The 18,470-nt window shown below is 44.9% G+C and overlaps 1 protein-coding gene across 1 annotated transcript; it reads right to left on the bottom strand.

The window, feature by feature from the left end:
• Positions 1–11,363: 11,363 nt before the first annotated feature.
• On the bottom strand, positions 11,364–12,332 carry LOC117886018 (olfactory receptor 11A1-like). The gene has a single exon (XM_034787652.1). It carries the CDS (start codon positions 12,330–12,332, stop codon positions 11,364–11,366), a length of 969 nt encoding a protein of 322 aa, XP_034643543.1.
• Between the last annotated feature and the right edge of the window lie 6,138 nt (positions 12,333–18,470).

The following is an 18,470-nucleotide window of genomic DNA, read 5'->3' on the forward strand; positions in this document are numbered from 1 at the left end:
TAGGTTGTAGATCGTAGATAATGCGCTGGAGAGGTTTTAGCTGGGGGCTATATGTGATGGCCAGTGGTGTTCTGTTGTTGTCCTTGTTGGGCCTGTCCTGTAGTAGGTGATTTCTGGGTACCCGTCTTGCTCTTTCAATCTGTTTCCTCACTTCCCCAGGTGGGTATTGTAGTTTTACGAATGCTTGACAAAGATCTTGTAGGTATTTGTCTCTGTCTGAGGCGTTGGAGCAAATTCGGTTGTATCTTAGGGCTTGACTGTAGACAATGGATTGTGTGATGTGTCTTGGATGGAAGCTGGAGGCATGTAGGTACGTATAGCGGTCAGTAGGTTTTTGGTATAGGGTGGTGTTTATGTGACCATCACTTATTTGCCCTGTAGTGTCCAGGAAGTGGATGTCTTGTGTGGACTGGTCCAGGCTGAGGTTGATGGTGGGGTGGAAATTGTTGAAGTCCAGGTGGAATTCTTCAAGGACCTCCTTTCTGTGGGTCCATATGATGAAGATGTCATCAATGTAGCTGAAGTAGAGGAGGGGCACTAGGGGACGAGAGCTGAGGAAGCGTTGTTCTAAGTGAGCCATAAAAATGTTGGCATATTGTGGGGACATGCGGGTACCCATAGCAGTTCCACTGACTTGAAGGTATAAGTTGTCCCCAAATCTGAAGTGGTTGTGGGTGAGGACAAAGATCTTTATCAAGCATTCGTAAAACTACAATACCCACCTGGGGAAGTGAGGAAACAGATTGAAAGAGCAAGACGGGTACCCAGAAATCACCTACTACAGGACAGGCCCAACAAGGACAACAACAGAACACCACTGGCCATCACATATAGCCCCCAGCTAAAACCTCTCCAGCGCATTATCTACGATCTACAACCTATCCTGGAAAATGATCCCTCACTCTCACAGACCTTCGGAGGCAGGCCAGTCCTCACTTACAGACCACCCCCCAACCTGAAGCAAATACTCACCAGCAACTACACACCACACCACACCACACCACAGAAACACCAAGCCAGGAACCAATCCCTGTAGCAAACCTTGTTGCCTACTCTGTCCCCATATCTACTCTGGCGACACCATCAGAGGACCCAACCACATCAGCCACACCATCAAGGGCTCATTCACCTGCACATCCACTAATGTTACATATGCCATCATGTGCCAGCAATGCCCCTCTGCCATGTACATTGGCCAAACCGGAGAATCCCTCCGCAAAAGAATAAATGGACACAAATCGGACATCAGGAATAGTAACACACATAAGCCACCAAGTGAACACTGTGGGGGATGTGGAGATGCCTATAGTGATCCTCGGGGACCCAGCCTACCCGCTAATGCCGTGGCTCATGAAGCCCTATACAGGCACCCTGGACAGTGAAAAGGAACTCTTCAACTACCGTCTGAGCAAGTGCAGAATGGTGGTGGAGTGTGCTTTTGGACGTCTCAAGGGGAGATGGAGAAGCTTATTGATTCGCTCCGATCTCAGCGAAACCAATATCCCCATTGTTATTGCAGCTTGCTGTGTGCTCCACAATCTGTGTGAGAGCAAGGAGGAGACCTTTATGGTGGGGTGGGAGGCTGAGGCAAATAGCCTGGCTGCTAATTATGCCCAGCCAGACAGCCGTGCGATTAGAAGAGCACAGCGGGACGCGCTGTGCATCCGGGAGGCTTTGAAAGCTAGGTTCCTGAGTGAGCAGGGTAACCTGTGACAATTTTGTTGGTTTACAGAGAAGCTGAACCTGCCCCCGTTTCTTTACCCAGTGACTGTTCACTATCCTCTCCAGTTTCATACCCCATTCACCCCCTTCCAACCCACGTTTAAAAATAAAATCACTGAAAATTTGTTAATGAACAACGTTTTCTTTATTACTGTTTTCGCGGTAAAGTGTTGAAACTGGGATGCAGACTGTAGTGGGGAGCGGGTGTAGTGTACTGATGCAAAGGACGCTTCTAAACTCGAGGAATGCCAGGCTCCTGCTTCTACAGTGGTCCGCACTGGCGAACTGATTGTTGGAACGGAGCCTGCCACCCCTCCTGTTCGGGACTCTGTGTGTGGGGGCTATGTGAGTTTGTGGCACGGGGAGGACGGTTACAGATTCCCTGCTGCATGGCTCTGTGATCCAGGAAAAGGACCGCTGCATAAGATCCCTAACTGCCCTCCCACACCACAAAGTCACATAGCCGCCCTCCCACCCCCCAGACAATGAAAACCACCTCCCAGACTGACCAGGGTGCCTAGTGAATGCACTTTGTGTGTGACCTGCTGCTGAACCTGCCCCCGTGTCTGTACCAACCATCTTTCCCCCCCTTAAAACAGACTGACCTCTAAAAAAACACGATGGAAACAGCAATTAACAGAAACTTATTTTTTATTAGCAAATGGACAGTTAGGGGATGAAACTGGGATGGGGGCTTGGGTGAGGCGGGAAGGAAAGGACTTATCAAACTTTGGGGAATGACAGCCTTCTGCCACTTGAGCAGTCTGCAGGGGTTGAGTAACAGTTTTCACGGGCTCTGCAGCCCCTCCTTCTGGGTACTTTCGGTGAGGGGGGTATGGGACTTTGTGGCGGGGGACGGTGGTTGCAGATAGACTGCAGCGGGGCTCTGTCCTCCGGCCTCCGGTCCTGCAGAACATCCACAAAGCGCCGTAGCTTTTCCGTTTGCTCCCTCATTAGTCCAAGCAGTGTTTGAGTCGCCTGCTGGTCTTCCTGCCGCCACCTCTCCTCCCGTTCGCTGTGTGCTCTCTGGTATTGGGACATGTTCTCCCTCCACTGACTCAGCAGGGTTGCCTCGGCTCGGGATTAGCCCATAAGTTCTGAGAACATGTCGTCCCATGTCCTTTTCTTTCTACGCCTAATCTGCGACAGCCTTTGGGAGGGGGATGACAGGGTAGGTTGGGAGACAGCCACAGCTGTGGGATGGGAAAAAGGGAGTGAATTCCTCAGAAAGATAAATTTTTGGGTGAACAAAGAAAATAGTCTTTCTCTGTGAAAAAGACCATTCACAGCACCTATCACATGTGCACTCAGGACAAGGTCGAATTTTCGGCCTTCGCATTCAGTTCCTGGGGTCTTGCAGTGCAGATCACAGAATCGGAACAGCACAGCGGAATTTGGGTAGCGGGCTGACATGGTAAGCTGTAGACTTGTGGCAGCTTAAAACTGTAATAATAACACTGCCCTACTTTCATGTTCAAAGCAATGCTCCTAGCGTTGGCCAGTTCCTGCTGCCAGCAATCTGGCAAGCATAAACTCTGCCCCTGTCCCACCCCCTCGCGGCTGTCCCCGGAAAAGATCCCTCTATGCTGCCCCTCTCCCGCCTCCACCACATGGCTGTAAACCGGCGGTCACAGTTCTGTAAAGGAACAGGGAAGCAGTTCCAATACTAACATTCCCCTAATTCAAAGCAGGTCACCATGAGCGACATCACTCTGATGCGTATTTCAGACAGCGACGAAGAACGCATGCTTCGGGAAANGGCTGTAAACCGGTGGTCACAGTTCTGTAAAGGAACAGGGAAGCAGTTCCAATACTAACATTCCCCTAATTCAAAGCAGGTCACCATGAGCGACATCACTCTGATGCGTATTTCAGACAGCGACGAAGAACGCATGCTTCGGGAAAGCCTGCAAAGACCAGGGCCGTATGCCGCCATGCTGTGCAAGGCAATGATACCGGAATACTTGATGGTAGCCTGGCGCGGAAATGTTTCATACTACGGAGGACACAACATGGCCGCTCTGCCAAGGAACCTCATGCAAAGGCTTTCCAATTACCTCCAGGAGAGCTTCATGGAGATGTCCCCTGAGGATTTCTGCTCTATCCCCGGACATATTGACCAAATTTTACTGTAGCTGCACTGGCAAGGGCTAAACAGTAGAGCGCCTACGGCAAACCAATGAAGATATACCGGACATTGTTAGATTTTTTTGCAGCAGTTGCACTAGCGAAGACTAGAACTTTAAGTGCCTAGGACAATCTAATCATGAAAAAGCCACAGTTAATATTAATATTCTTTTCAAAATAAATGTTTACATGTTTAATCCACTTACCGGCTGATCCTTCCCCTGATTCTGGGTCCAGGTTAACGCCTGGGGACGGTTGGTACGGGATCTCTGTGAGGATGATAAAGAGATCCTGGCTGTCTGGGAAATCAGCGTTGTAAGCGCTGTCGACTGCCTCGTCCTCCTCATCTCCTTCCTCATCTTCCCCGTCCACTACCATCTCAGAGGAAGCGGGCGTGGATTATATCCCATCCTCAGAGTCCACGGTCAGTGGTGGTGTAGTGGTGGCGGCCGCACCTAGGATGGAATGCAGTGCCTCGTAGAAACGGCATGTCTGCGGCTGGGATCCGGAGTGCCCGTTTGCCTCTTTGGTCTTCTGGTAGCCTTGTCTCAGCTCCTTGATTTTCACGCGGCACTGCGTTGCATCCCGGCTGTATCCTCTCTCTGTCATGGCTTTGGAGATCTTCTCGTAGATCTTTGCATTCCATCTTTTCGATTGCAGCTCCGAAAGCACGGACTCATCGCCCCACACAGCGATCAGATCCAAGACTTCCCGATCAGTCCATTCTGAGATTGCATGGCCATCTCTGCTGGAGAGCTCTGCATCGTTGCCAGTGCTGCTGAGCTTGCCACGATGTCCAAACAGGAAATGAGATTCAAACTGCCCAGACAGGAAAAGGAATTCAAATTTTCAAATTTTCCCGGGGCTTTTCCTGTGTGTCTGGTCAGAGCATCCGAGCTCGGATTGTTGTCCAGAGCGTCAACAGAGTGGTGGTGCACTGTGGGATAGCTCCTGGAGTTATTAGCGTCGATTTCCATCCACACCTACCCTAATTTGACATGGCCATGTCGAATTTAGCGCTACTCCCCTCGTTGGGGAGGAGTACAGAAGTCGAATTTAGGAGACCTCTATGTCGAACTAAATAGCTTTGTTGTGTGGACGGGTGCAGAGTTAATTCGACATAACCTGCTAGTGTAGACCAGGCCTGTGACTCTCTGACAATATGAAATACACCAGTGATATGTTGCCGGAAGTGTTTGGGATGAAATAAGCACAGATATGGTAGGAGTGAATCTTAAAGACAAAAAAACGGAATCTCTAGTTGCCAAACAGCTCTAGAAGAGTAGAAGAGATCAGGGCCAGCTGCAGGCACCAGCTAAAGAAGCAGGTGCTTGAGGCGGCCGATACCAAGGGGCATCACTTTGGCTGCTATTGGGGCGGCACGTCTGGGTCTGCAGCGTGGTAATTCAGAGGCAGGTCCCTCAGTCCCTCTTGGAGCGAAGGACCTGCCACTGAATTGCCAAAGAGTGGAATGGCGCGATCGCGGTGCCACGGCTTTTTTTTTTTTTGCCGCTTGGGGCGGCAGAAAACCTGGAAGCCGGCCCTGTCTGCTGTGATTATTGGATTGAGCTCTTTATTTCTCACCCTGGTCTCCTACATTCACATCATCTCCACCATCCTGAGGATATGCTTCTTGGAAGGAAGGTATAAAGCTTTCTCAACTGGATGCTCCCTCCTTGTCAGGTTTATTTGATACTACGGGATTGATTTGTCTTCACTTGTGAGACTCACACCAGCCTTCTTGGTGGTTCTGCATAGACCGATCTCTTTCTATTATAGCAGCTTACCTCCCATGTTGAACCCCCATCATCCACAGCTCAGAAAGACAAAGAGGTGGAAAGCGCTTTGACCAAAAATTTGGAAACAAAAAAAAAAATGTTAAATTTCGCATGTAGCGTAAAAACGTTTTCGGAAGAAGCAGTGAAATATCAGTAAGGGACTCTAAGGACATTTCTTCACCTCTGCAGGCAGTGGAAAAAGCACATGACATACAAGGAGTGTGGGTTAATTAATGGGAAAAGTTCTTCCAGGTCCCCTATGTGACTTTTAAAAATCTTAGCTATAGTCTATAAAGCAGTGCAGTAAAACTGCCACTGGATTTTGCTTTTCAAGTTCTTTGTTTCAAACCCTCCTAATAGCCCATGCAGTAAATCTGTGTTTACCCTCTTCTTCACAAAGTGCTTTGGGACTCACAGATAAATGAGGACTCTGTAAATGCCAATAAAAATCAAACATCACCCAGAACTCTTCTTTCTCAGCCCAGCTGCCCTGCATCCCAGTTCTTCCTGTTCTAAGCAATATACCCCACTGCTCTCCCAAGGCCAGCAATAAAACCCAGGACTCATGAGTTCCCAACCCCATCCCGATATCAACCCTTAGATCAGATTTCTCTGTCCAAGCCGGGAATAATGGTAACTAGTTAATAGAATATCCTCTGATCTTTATATCTCCCTTTTACGAAATCAAACTTAGGAAATTCCATGCCCTCCCCCCCCCACACACACACTGTGATAATGTTGGAAAGTATTAAAATATTGGGAAATGTCTTGCAAACTTAAAACTGCTGGATTGTGTGTGTGTGTGTGTGTGTGTGTGTATTTCCACAGAGCTGGCCAAAATTCCCAGTTTTTTCTGGGACAATTTTTCCTTCAAGTTTTGTTTGTTTGTCTGAGCTGTTTCCACTTCTTGGGGGGGGGGGGGGGGGGGGAAAGGAAAAATGAAACTATTATTTTGGCACTAGGCCTAATAGGAAAAGACATTCTTTACCCAAAACAACTCCTTCTGTAGCATTAGAATCTAGCCAATACCTTTGGCAAACACAGAAAAGATTATGTGATGTTTAAAATGATGAGAGATTAATATAAAAAGGATAATAAAAGATTTATATTTACTGAGAACACTAAACCTTCAGTGACTTTCCAGGAGATTTGAGCACCTAAATCCCTTGAGCTGTTTTTAAACTCACAGCCATAATATATAATATACATAGAGCCATATCTTTAGCTGGTGGAAATCAGCTGGTGGCCTACCGAATTCAATAGTGCTATGACAATTTACACCAGCGGGGACCTGCCTTATTGATGTCAGGGAAGCCGTGTTAATTTACAGCAGTGTGGGATCTGACCACTGTTGATTTTGATGGAGCTACATCAATTTACACTAATTGAGGAGCTGTCTTCTGTTGATTTCAGTACAGTTACAATGACTTACACCACTGGTCTTCTGGCCCATTCACTCCAGTAGAGATAGACTGACTTAAACTAGCTAGAAATAGGTCCCCATCTATCTACCTATCTATCTAATGTTCACTGTTCCCGGCCAATGGGAGCTGCAGGAAGCAGTGGGCCACAGGGACGTGCTGGCTGCTGCTTCCCACAGATCCCATTGGCCAGGCACTGAGAACCGCAGCCACTGGGAGCTGCAGGGGGCCATGCCTGTGGACAGTCAACATCAGCAAAATGTCTCGTGGCCTGCAATCAGATTACCCAGATAGACTGCATGCAGCCTGCGGGTCACAGGTTGCTCACAACTGTGTTAGACCAATTAGTTAAAAATCCATACTTTCCTCCTTGGACAGATCCATCTATCCCTGGGTCTGATAACTTAACAGACATTATTTATGTATTAGATATTATCCATTCATTGATGGACTTTAATGTAGTGCTGTTTCTCTCAGTCTCTTCTGTTGAAGCTGTCCCACTTTGGATAATTACTTGAATAATAATGGGCTAACTTCCTTTGTGAACCAAGCCCTTCTTGGGTCTGGGCCTACTAAGCCAGGCCAGATCTGTGGTCCATCTAATACTCCATCAGATGCTTCAGAAGAAGATCCAAGAAAACCTAAAATGGGCAATTATGGAATAACCCATCCCTAGAACTTAAAGCATGGTGGTTTTAAGACCTAGCCCCTGCTTACCATGAAGCAGAGATCTTAATCTGGAGCTAACTCCAGTTTGAATGGTAATAAGAAAATTATTTACAGTAGGAACTGAAATCTACCTGGGAGAGAAGCCAAGGAAGAGTGAGATGTTGGTTAAGACATTAGCCTGTGGTTATAGAAGCTCAGATTTCAAGTTTCTGCTCGGTCATGGACTTCTTATGCGACCTGAAGCAAGTCAGTGAGCCTCTCTGTGGATCGGATTCATAGATTCCAAGGTCATAGGGTGTCATTGTCATCATCTAGTCCAACATCCTGTATCACACAGCCCACAGAATTTTCCCCAAAATAATTCATAGAGCCAATCTGTTAGAAAAACATCCAATCTTGATTTAAAAATTGTCAGTGATGGAAAATCCACCACAACCATTGCTAAATTGTTCTAGTGGTTAATTACTCTCACTGTTAAAAATCATGCATTATTTCCTATCTGAATTTGTCTATCTTCAACTTCCAACCATTGGATCGTGTGATACGTTTCTCTGCTACATTGAGGAGCCTATTGTCAAGCTGTCGGGTGTGATTCACAACCATGAGAGGTTCATCAACCTCAGGGCAAATTGTCTAAAAGCAGGGCATACACCCCAAATGGGTGCTTTGTTCTATAATTACATTTCACCAACCTAGTAAGAAATGTGAATGCCTGTGAATCAAAGTAACAGTCTTACTATGGAGTCACACACAGACAGTCCCGTTGGGCCCTCCAGTCTATCTTGCCACCCAGGTACACTGGACTTAGTGATAAATGGTTAATTACACCAAAAAAACACAAAATATTCAGGTTGCCCCCAGTCCCAAGAGACCAGTCACTTATCCCAGATCAATTTGTACCTTAGATCTCATGCCAAAGTCAACACTAGTAGCTAATCCAATAATAAACTAACTAAGGATTTATTAACTAGGGGAAAAAATGAGAGAGTTAGTTACAAGTTAAAGCAGGCAACATATAAGCACAGATGAATAACAGATAGTTCCAAAAAATGACTGAAGTTTTAGCAATCTGTTCACTGAATGACTTTTTGGGATAACCCAGGTTGACCCTGGGGATCTCTGATTTTTGTTCCTTAACAGCAGCCCCTGTAAGAGTCCAAACATCAAAGAGAGAACCATTTATTCTTGTCAGCATCTTTACATGCCCTTCCCCCAGAGTTCAAACTGATGGGATAAGAGCTTCTGCAAGTAACTTCTTCATGGATGGATGGGGCAGTCAACAGAGCTTTGTCCTACAATGGACCATTTAGTCTTGATTGTCCTTCTTGATGGACTGGAAAACTATTCTTCCTGCCTAGTTTCACAAGTTCAGAGCAGGCATTTTTACAATTATAAAACAAAATGTACATATTACCTTATAGCATGGGATATAGACATCACAAATAAGAGTCACACATGCAGCCACTTAAACACTAAACACATCTTTACAAGTCTAACACCTGTCTTGAAGAATATTAACATACAGGTGAGCTGGTCTCAGAGGTGCGGGAACTAGGGGTGTTGGGGTGCTGCCACTAGCTGGTCTGGATTCCAGCTATGAATTTGTCAGTGCTCAGCTAACGCCTATAGACTTGGCAAGATATGGCACCTGGTTTGTCGGCATCACACCCATTATTCAATATTTGTTCCCTACTGAGATGCTATAGACTGTAATCAAGTCACCCCGTAACCTTCTTACCCCCTCCAACTTTTCAACATCCTTCTCTAATTGTGGGCACCAGAACTGGACACACTATTCCAGCAGGGGTCTCACCAGTACCAAAGAAAGAGGTAAAATAACCTCTCTACTCTACCCAAGATTCCCCTATTTCTGCATCTTGGAATCGCATTAGCTCTGCTGGCCACAATATCACATTGGGAGCTCATGCTCAGCTGATTATCCATCATGACCCCCAAATCTCCTTTTGTATATGGAAAAAATAGCACTGCCCTGCCTCACAATCACTGTCCATTACCCAGAGCAGATTCACTGGGATAATGTATAATTGTTATTAGAAACATGGGCCAATGACTCAGCTGGTATAATGCGGTGCAGTGCCATTGTTTTCACTGTAGAAGCAGTGATTCACATTATCTAAGGCTCTAGTCCAGTATCTAGAAATGAATCAATACATAAAAAAAATCAAAGCATATAGAGCTTTCTGGGTCTGTCATATTACCCATTGCGAAATACTCATTCATTACTGATGCAGAACACTGTATCAGAGGGGTAGCCGTGTTAGGCTGAATCTGTAAAAAGCAACAGAGAGTCCTGTGGCACCTTTGAGACTAACAGAAGTACTGGGAGCATAAGCTTTCGTGGGTAAGAACCTCACTTCTTCAGATGCAAGTAATGGAAATCTCCAGAGGCAGGTATATATCAGTGTGGAGATAACAAGGTTAGTTCAATCAGGGAGGGTGAGGTGCTCTGCTAGCAGTTGAGGTGTGAACACCAAGGGAGGAGAAACTGTTATGTTCCCAGTACTTCTGTTAGTCTCAAAGGTGCCACAGGACCCTCTGTTGCTTAGAACATTATTCGTTACAGCAAAGATGTTACTATGGTAATAGTCAGAAAGGTACTTATGCTACAGCCATTCACGAGGCTGCAGAATAGGGTGGTTTACATATTGATAAATACCAATCATAAGACATTGCTGCTAGCAGATAACATTCAGCCACAAAACCAAAACTATCACTATTTGGTACCCTACGTGCCCCTAGGATGTTGAGCCTAATTATACTGTGGGCGCTGCTGCTTAGTGGCTCCCTCTACTGTTATGCCTTTAATTAGATCCTGTATATTACTTTGAATGGACGTCTAAGGCACAAGGTACTACTCAATGGGTACAATTTGCAAAGCCTCTAAGTGATTTAGGAGCCTAAGTTCTATTTTCAAAAGTGAACAAGGTCCTTAGAAATGTATGTTTCAGTGAAAGTCAATGGGATTTGTGCTTTTAAGGCATTTAGGCACTTTGATAATTTTACCCAATGTGCTTCAGGAGAATAGATCCTGGCGTTTTTCAAATACAGAATTGAGTAGCATTTTCTCCACACGTACTTATAATTTTTTACTTAACAATGACTTATTGTTATAAATTGATGTTTCAACAAAAATATTTTATCATTTATTGACTGATTATTGATTGATTGATTGATTGATAGGAAACTATTTGGGTCTTCTAAGCCTACTAATCTTTTCAAGAGAACATATATTACAAAAATACAGTCTTCCCAGAGACAAAATTAGGGAGCATTTAGGAATCCAGGACACAAAGGAGAGACCAAATAATGTAACAATCCAAACCCACCCACTGGAATCCAAAACCAGGGCTATGCAAAATGTGTTTTCCAACTCAGAACAGAAGAGCAGATGAAATACGGAACTGGAATCTTGAATTGTGCTGTGTGGAGTGCAGAGCTTATCACAGTTATGTTTGCAGTGAGGGCAGTAGTAAATAGGAGCTCTAATATTTAATGGAAATGCGGCTGTCCCAAAACTTAGTATGACCTCACATTCCCCATGAAAGCTCCAATGGGCATGAGCTTGAGGCCACCTAGATGCTACCTCCACTGCTAGTTCAACCAGATGGATTTGTTCCCACAGCAGTCACTCCTTCTGAATTCCTGTGAGCACCATCAATTTATGGATGATCTTTCTCAGGGCCTCCTTGACCTCTTTGTTCCTCAGGCTGTAGATGAGGGGATTGACCAGGGGAGTCAGGACAGTGTAGAAGACAGAGAACACTTTGTTGAGGTCTCTAAGAGTGTCAGTGTCTGGTAAAATATAGACAATGATTATAGTCCCATAGAAAATTGTCACCACCATGAGGTGAGAGGAGCAGGTAGAAAATGCCTTTTTCTTCCCGGTAGTGGAAGGGATTCTTAAAATGGTGGTGATGATAAAAGTGTAGGATGCCAGGGTTAATAGAAATGGGAAAGGGACACCTATGGAGGTGAGTATGAAACTCAGCAGCGTGATCCGGTTGGTGTCATGACAGGAATGTTTAATCAATGGGTTGAGATCACAGAAGAAATGGTCGATTTCACTGGGGCCACAGAATGTTAATTGTGACATCAAACATACAGTTATGGTACTAGCCACAAATGCCCATAGCCATGACCCAGCTGCTAGAACCCAGGTTCTGCCATTCATAAGGGCTGCATAATGCAGAGGTTTACATATAGCTAAATACCGGTCATAAGACATTGCTGCTAGGAGATAACACTCTGTACATGCCAAGAAACCAAAACAATAAAACTGCATGATGCAGCCACAGACAGAAATAGTTCTGTCTCCAGTCAGGAGACTGGCCAGCATCCTGGGCAGGATGGTGGAACTGTAGCAGGTCTCCACAAAGGACAAGTTCCCCAGGAAGAAGTACATAGGGGTGTTTAGGTGCTGATCAGCCACAACTAGAGCAATGATGAGGATGTTCCCGGCCACGGTCACAATGTAGATTACTAGAAACAGCAGGAAGAGAAGAGTATGAAGTTCAGGGAGATCCCCAAATCCCAAGAGGATGAACTTGGTGACGACCGTTTGATTGTCCACTTCTGTTTTCTGTATGTGGGTCATCTAGGTAAATATAAAAATAGTATACAGGAGAGGCAGGACTTTCAAAAACAGAATTGGGAAACCCTGAACTTGCACTGGTTTAAGCAAGTGATGAAGGCCAGATTTTCAAAAGCCGTAGGTGATTAAAATTGCAGATTGGTGCCAAAGGCAATTAGGACCTGTATTGAAATCTATGAGTTCTTGGTGCCTAGGTCCTTTTGAAAATCCTGCTAGGTGCCCAAATACCTTTAAAAATATGGCCCCAAGTGTTTTGCTGAATAAGGACTTTAATTAAGCTATACAGAGCAGCATAGGGACTGGTTTCTCATGCTAGCCATTGGGAAGTTTTATACCACTCAGTAAAGGTCTAAGGAGCTAAGCAAGAGTGTTGGAATTGCTCCAATACTAATGGGCCCAATCTTGCAGCCTTTCCTCACATGAGAAATTGCCTTGGTCTAATTCTGACCCCACTTAAATTGTTTTTTACAACATTAACTTCTGTAGGAGAGACTCCCACTGGACAGTTGAACAAGTGAGATCAGAATCTGGACCTGGAAATTATGTGCTTGTCCTGTGTTCCTATGTAATCTATAAATGGGCCAATTTTGGAGTTTGTCAGCTCCTGGAATGCTGGACTGAGCTTCTAGGGGACCTACCCATGGACTACAACAATAATAACTCCAGAGCCTGCAGACACCACTTCTCAGCCTGCTTAGAGTTTGAGTTTGGAATAAGAAGCAGAACAGCTCAGGGATTCTCTGCTTAGCTCCCACTCCCCAAAAAGGCAAACCCTGAACTGACGTGGGACCTGATGCACGGATCAGGCAGATCCAAGCCTGAGGAGACCAGGATCCAGAGGCAAAGATCCGACCTGGTGCTGGCTACCTAGAGGCAACTGGGACCTCCATGGGACTCCAGACCAGGGACCCAGGAAAGGACCCTGCCCTTGTATTTTTTTTAAGGTGACCAGCATTTACGATGCTGCTACACCCATCTCCAGGACTCATCCTGGACATTCCATCTGCCTGGGAAGATGCCAGGGTGGGGTCTGGGGCTGGGACATAGCTGTGAATGGTGAAATCTGGAGAAATGGTTCAATTGTTGTTATAGCCTTTTAGTTACTCTTAACCCTTTCTTTCCCTCGATCCTCTATGTCCCTAAGAACCCCTCCATGAGAGTCACTGTTCAGTAACAAAAACAACAAGGAGTCCGGTGGCACCTTAAAGACTAACAGATTTATTTGCCAATACTTGTTTAGTAACATCACTCCAGACAGGCCTGACAAACTCACTACACCTAGCAGGCCGCTTTCATGGTACTTATCCACAGATGTTGGCCTGGGAGGTATCCAATAGAAGCTTATGACCAGGGCCGGCTCCAGACACCAGCCGAGCAAGCTCGTACTTGGGGCGGCAGAGTCTAAAGGGGCGACATTCTGTCTAATCCTAGGGTGGCACGGTCAACTTTATTTTTTTTTTTTTGGTTCGCCACTCCGGCCACCTTGCGCCCTGGTGGGTTTTTTTGTTTGTTTGTTTTTCTTTTGTTTCGCCAATTACTTTCAGTGCGCCACTGTAGGGGGTGGCAGTGTGGAGGAGGGGAGCGCCCTGCTGGGAGAGGGCTGCGCGCTCCATCTGCCCCAGCCAGTGCCAGGTCTGCAGCAAGCCTGGCAGCCCACATCCTTCCCTCCCTGCCAACGGACGACTTTCAATTCACCTGCAGGCAGGAATGGCGCAGAGCCCTCCCGGCAGGCGGCACGGCGGGAGAGGCTGAGTGGTGAGTGGAGTGGTGAGCGCCCCGGCTGAAGGAAGCCTTGGCCGTCCCCCTTCTCTCTCTCCCCCCCACTCCCCCTCCACCCCCGCTAGCCGGCATGTCTGCAGCGCAGGGAGTCCCGCTAGCCAGAGTGCAGCTGCCACCCGCCCAGAGGCTCGCCAGCGCAGCCGGGGGAGGCAGCTGCGAGCCACCAAGTAAGTGGCACCGAAAGTTTGCACCCTGTTATTTTTGTTCGCTGCTCCTGCCTCCCTGCACCCTGGTTGTGGGTTTTTTTTTGTTTGTTTTGTTTTGCTTGGGGCAGCAAAAAAGCCAGAGCTGGCCCTGCTTATGACATGCTTATGCCAACCCCTGGTGATTGCTTGGGTGGCTAACAGTCTGGTGGTGTCCGGGGGCTGGTGCCCCCGTTAAGTACAAGACTCTCACAGCCTCGTCACAAGAGGAAAACAGATATTTTCCATGCAAACATTCCTTTTGTTGAAAATCTCATTGCCTGTAACAAAAGAAAATGTTGGTGGATAATTTTCATTCACTCCTACCTTTAGTTGTGACTGGGAAGGAGTGACTGATGTATCAGGGTATGAAGAGTGGCTGTTGTATTGCTAGTGGCTGGTTTTGGGAATCATGATCCAGTTTCCACCCTCGCTCTTCTGTCTTTCATCTTCATCATATGCTTTCACTCTCTTTGTAAAGACTCCTCCACTCTCCTTGACAGGCTGGTCTGGTCCGGCTACGCTGCATTACACAAAGTCTTCCTTTGCATTTCTCTGGGTTATTATCAGCTTTATAGAAGAAATCAGCCTCCCTGGATCATGCTGATCCATGATTGTCCATTGAGATTGCTTGTGATAATCATATTTAAATTAATGTCATAGGGGAATTGATGCATTTTGCAATTTACAGAGCAATTAGGAAGCCTGAAGAATACAACTTTCTACCATTACAGTACTAAGTATTTCACCCAGTGATAATTGCATCAAGGCCATATCATCAGGTTGAACTAGCTTACTGGACTCACTCAACTAGTTGAGATCTAGGCTGGGATTTTCAATGGAGCCTAAGGGAATTAGGCACCCAAGTTCTATTGACTTTCTGTGGGAGTCAGGCACCTAACTCCCATAGAACTCTTTGACAATCTGAGCCTATGTTGATAGGAGCACAGACTGTTTCAAGAGAAGGACAAAATTGAAATGTTTCCCAGACAGTTCATGCTGTCATATTTTAAGGATTTCTGGTGAAAAGACTCTGAGAACCCTCCCTAGTTACGATGGTGGACAATTGCAAACACATATAAACCTTGAAGGACTTTAAGGAAGATAGCTGGCTTTTTGTTGACTTGCTTGTTTTTGTCTATCCCCTTTCATTGAGTTCTCTTATGTATCACACCTTTAGGCCCCTTTGAAAGTCCTGGATTAGAAACTTATCTTTAGGTTCCCAGACATGAAAGTCTTGGCCACGCAACATCCTTTCGCAAAGAAATTTATATGATCTGTCTGTCTAACAATTCCTTTTTGTATTAGTTCAGCTCCTGCATCTCTCCCTCTACACCACTTTCCCTCAGTGTGAATACATCAGAAAGAGCAAGTTGCGATCAGCAGGTGGGATTGTGAGGAGAAATACTGGAGACAGGGTCTGGAAAAGACAATGGCCACATCCTACCACCAGTTAAGATTCAGAATAACTCCATTCAGTACAGTGGAGTTTGGTTGAGATTTAACAGAACCTAAGGGAGTTAGATACCCAACTCCCACTGCAGGCCCATGGACCCTATCTTCATTTCAGGTCAGTGCATGCAACTCCCATTAAAAGTCAATAGGAGGCGGGCACCTAACTCTCTTAGGCCCCTTAGTAGTGATGTTAACACGCTTTGCATTCCACTAGTATCTCTGGTGAATGTTAAACAACAGATACGAAAGACAGACATTTTAAAATTAGCAGGTCCAGATAACTTGCCTCCAAGAGTTTTAAAAGAGCTGGCTGAGGAGCTTGCTGGATCAGTAATGTTAATTGTCAATGTCTTGGAGCACTAGGGAAGCTCCAGAAGACAGAAAAAAGCTAATGTTATGCCAATATTTAAAAAGGATAAATGGGATGACCCAGTTAATTATAAGTCTGTCAGAATGACCTTGATCCCAGGCAAGATAATGCAGTGGCTGATATGGGACCCAGTTAATGAAGAGTTAAAGATAGTAATGGAATGAATGGCAATCAACATAAATTTATAAAAAAAATAGATCCTGTTAAAATAACTTGTTACCTTATTTTGATGAGATTACAAGTTTGTTGATAAAGGTGATAGTGTTTACTCAATATACTGAGACTTTTCTAATGCATTTGACTTGGTATCACATGGCATTTTGATTAAAAAATAGAATGATGTAAAATTAACATGGTGCACATTAAATGAATTAAAAACTGGCTAACTGATAGATCTCAAACTGTAACTGTAAATGCGGTATCATCATCAAGTGGGTGTTTTTCAGTTGGGTCCCACAGGGATCGGTTCTTCACCTTACACTATTTAACATTTTTATACATGACCCAAAAGAAAACAAAATCATCATTGATAAAGTACGCAGAAGACACAAAAAATTGGGGGAGGGCAACTAATGAAGGGGATAGTTCACTGATACAGAGCCATCTGGATTGCTTGGTAAACGGGGCAAAAACAAACAATTTGAGTTTTAATGTGGCTAAATGGAAATGTGTACATCTAGGAACGAAGAATGTAGGCCATACTTACAAGAAGGAGGCTCTATCCTGGGAAGCAGTGACTGAAAAAGATTTGCAGGGTCATGGTGGACAATCACCTGCATGTGACCTCCCAGCACAGTGATCTGTCCAAAAGAGCTCATACAATCTTTGGATGCATAAACATGGCAATCTCAAAAAGGAGTAGCAAGGTTATTTTTCTTCTGTATTTGGCACTGGTGAGACTGCTGCTGGAAAACCATGTTCAGTTGTGGTGCCCACAGTGCAAGAAGTATGTTGATAATTGGAGAGGGTTCATAGGAGAGCCACAAGAATGATTAAAGGATTAGAAAACATGCCTAATAGTGTTTGACTCAAGGAGCTCGGTCTATTTTGCTTAACAAAGAGAAGGTTATAGTTGATTTAATTGAAGTCTATAAGTATCAACATGGGGAATAAATATAATAAATTTAATAATGAGCTCTTCTATCTAGGAGACAAACGTCTAACATGATCCAACGGCAGGCAGTTGAAGTTAGACAAATTCATTCTGGAAATAAGGTGTAATTTTCTAAATAGTGAAGTTTAACCAATAGACCAATTTACCAAGGGTCGTGGTGGATTTCCATCACTCGCAATTTTTAAATCAAGATCGGATGTTTTTTTCTAAAAGATCTGCTCTAGGAATTATTTTGGGGAAGTCCCATGGCTTGTGCTCTACAGGAGGTCTGACTAGATTATCACAATGATCCCTTTTGGTCTTGGAATCTGTGAATCTATGAATCTAGGTTTAATTGATCCTGCCTAAGCAGAGGGGGCTGGACTTGATCTCTTGAGGTCCCTTCCTGCCCAACATTTGTATGACTCTACGAAAAGGCTAGAAGGAGCCACTGCGATCATCTCTAGTCTGACCTCCTGCGTCACACATTCCACAGGGCTTCCCTGAGTTCATGCCTGTAAAACAGAGCATATTTTTAAGACAGATGTCCAATCTTGTTTTAAAAAATTTCCAGTGATGGAGAATCCATCACAAACCACAACCCTTGATAAATTGTTCCAATGGTTAATTACCTTCTCTGATAAAAATGTGTTCCTTTAGTCTGTCGCTGTAAGGCAGGTTTTCCAATCCCTTAAACATTCTTGTGGTGCTTCTCTGAACTCTCTCCAACTTATTAATATCCTTCTTGAATTGTGGCCAGCAGAACGAGACAAGTTATTCCAGTAGTGGTTACACCAGTGACAAATCAGAGGCAGTATAGCCTACTTACTCTTACTTGAGATTCCCCTGCTTATACAGCCAAGGATCATATTATACTTTTGGTCCCAGCACTGCACTGGGAGCTCATGTTTAGCTAATCCTTCAAGTCTTTTTCTGAGTCACTGCTTCCCAGGATGAAGTCCCTCATGCTGTAAGTATGGCCTATGCTTTTGCTCCTAGATGTGCCAGTTTACATTTGACGTATTTAAATGTATTTTTATTGATTGTGCCTAGTTTACCAAGAGATACTGATTTCTCTGCATAGGTGATCTGTCCTTTTCATTATTTACCCACTCACCCAATCTTTGAGTCATCTGAAAACTTTACCAGTGAAGATTTGATGCATTTTAAAAAAAAGCTTAAATGCTTTAAGGCTTGCAGGGAACCACTAGAAATACCTCACTAGGTGATGATTTCCCATTTACAATTACATTTTGAGACTT

The sequence above is a fragment of the Trachemys scripta genome, chromosome 12, assembly GCF_013100865.1.
Source record: "Trachemys scripta elegans isolate TJP31775 chromosome 12, CAS_Tse_1.0, whole genome shotgun sequence".
Taxonomy (NCBI): Eukaryota; Metazoa; Chordata; order Testudines; family Emydidae; genus Trachemys; species Trachemys scripta.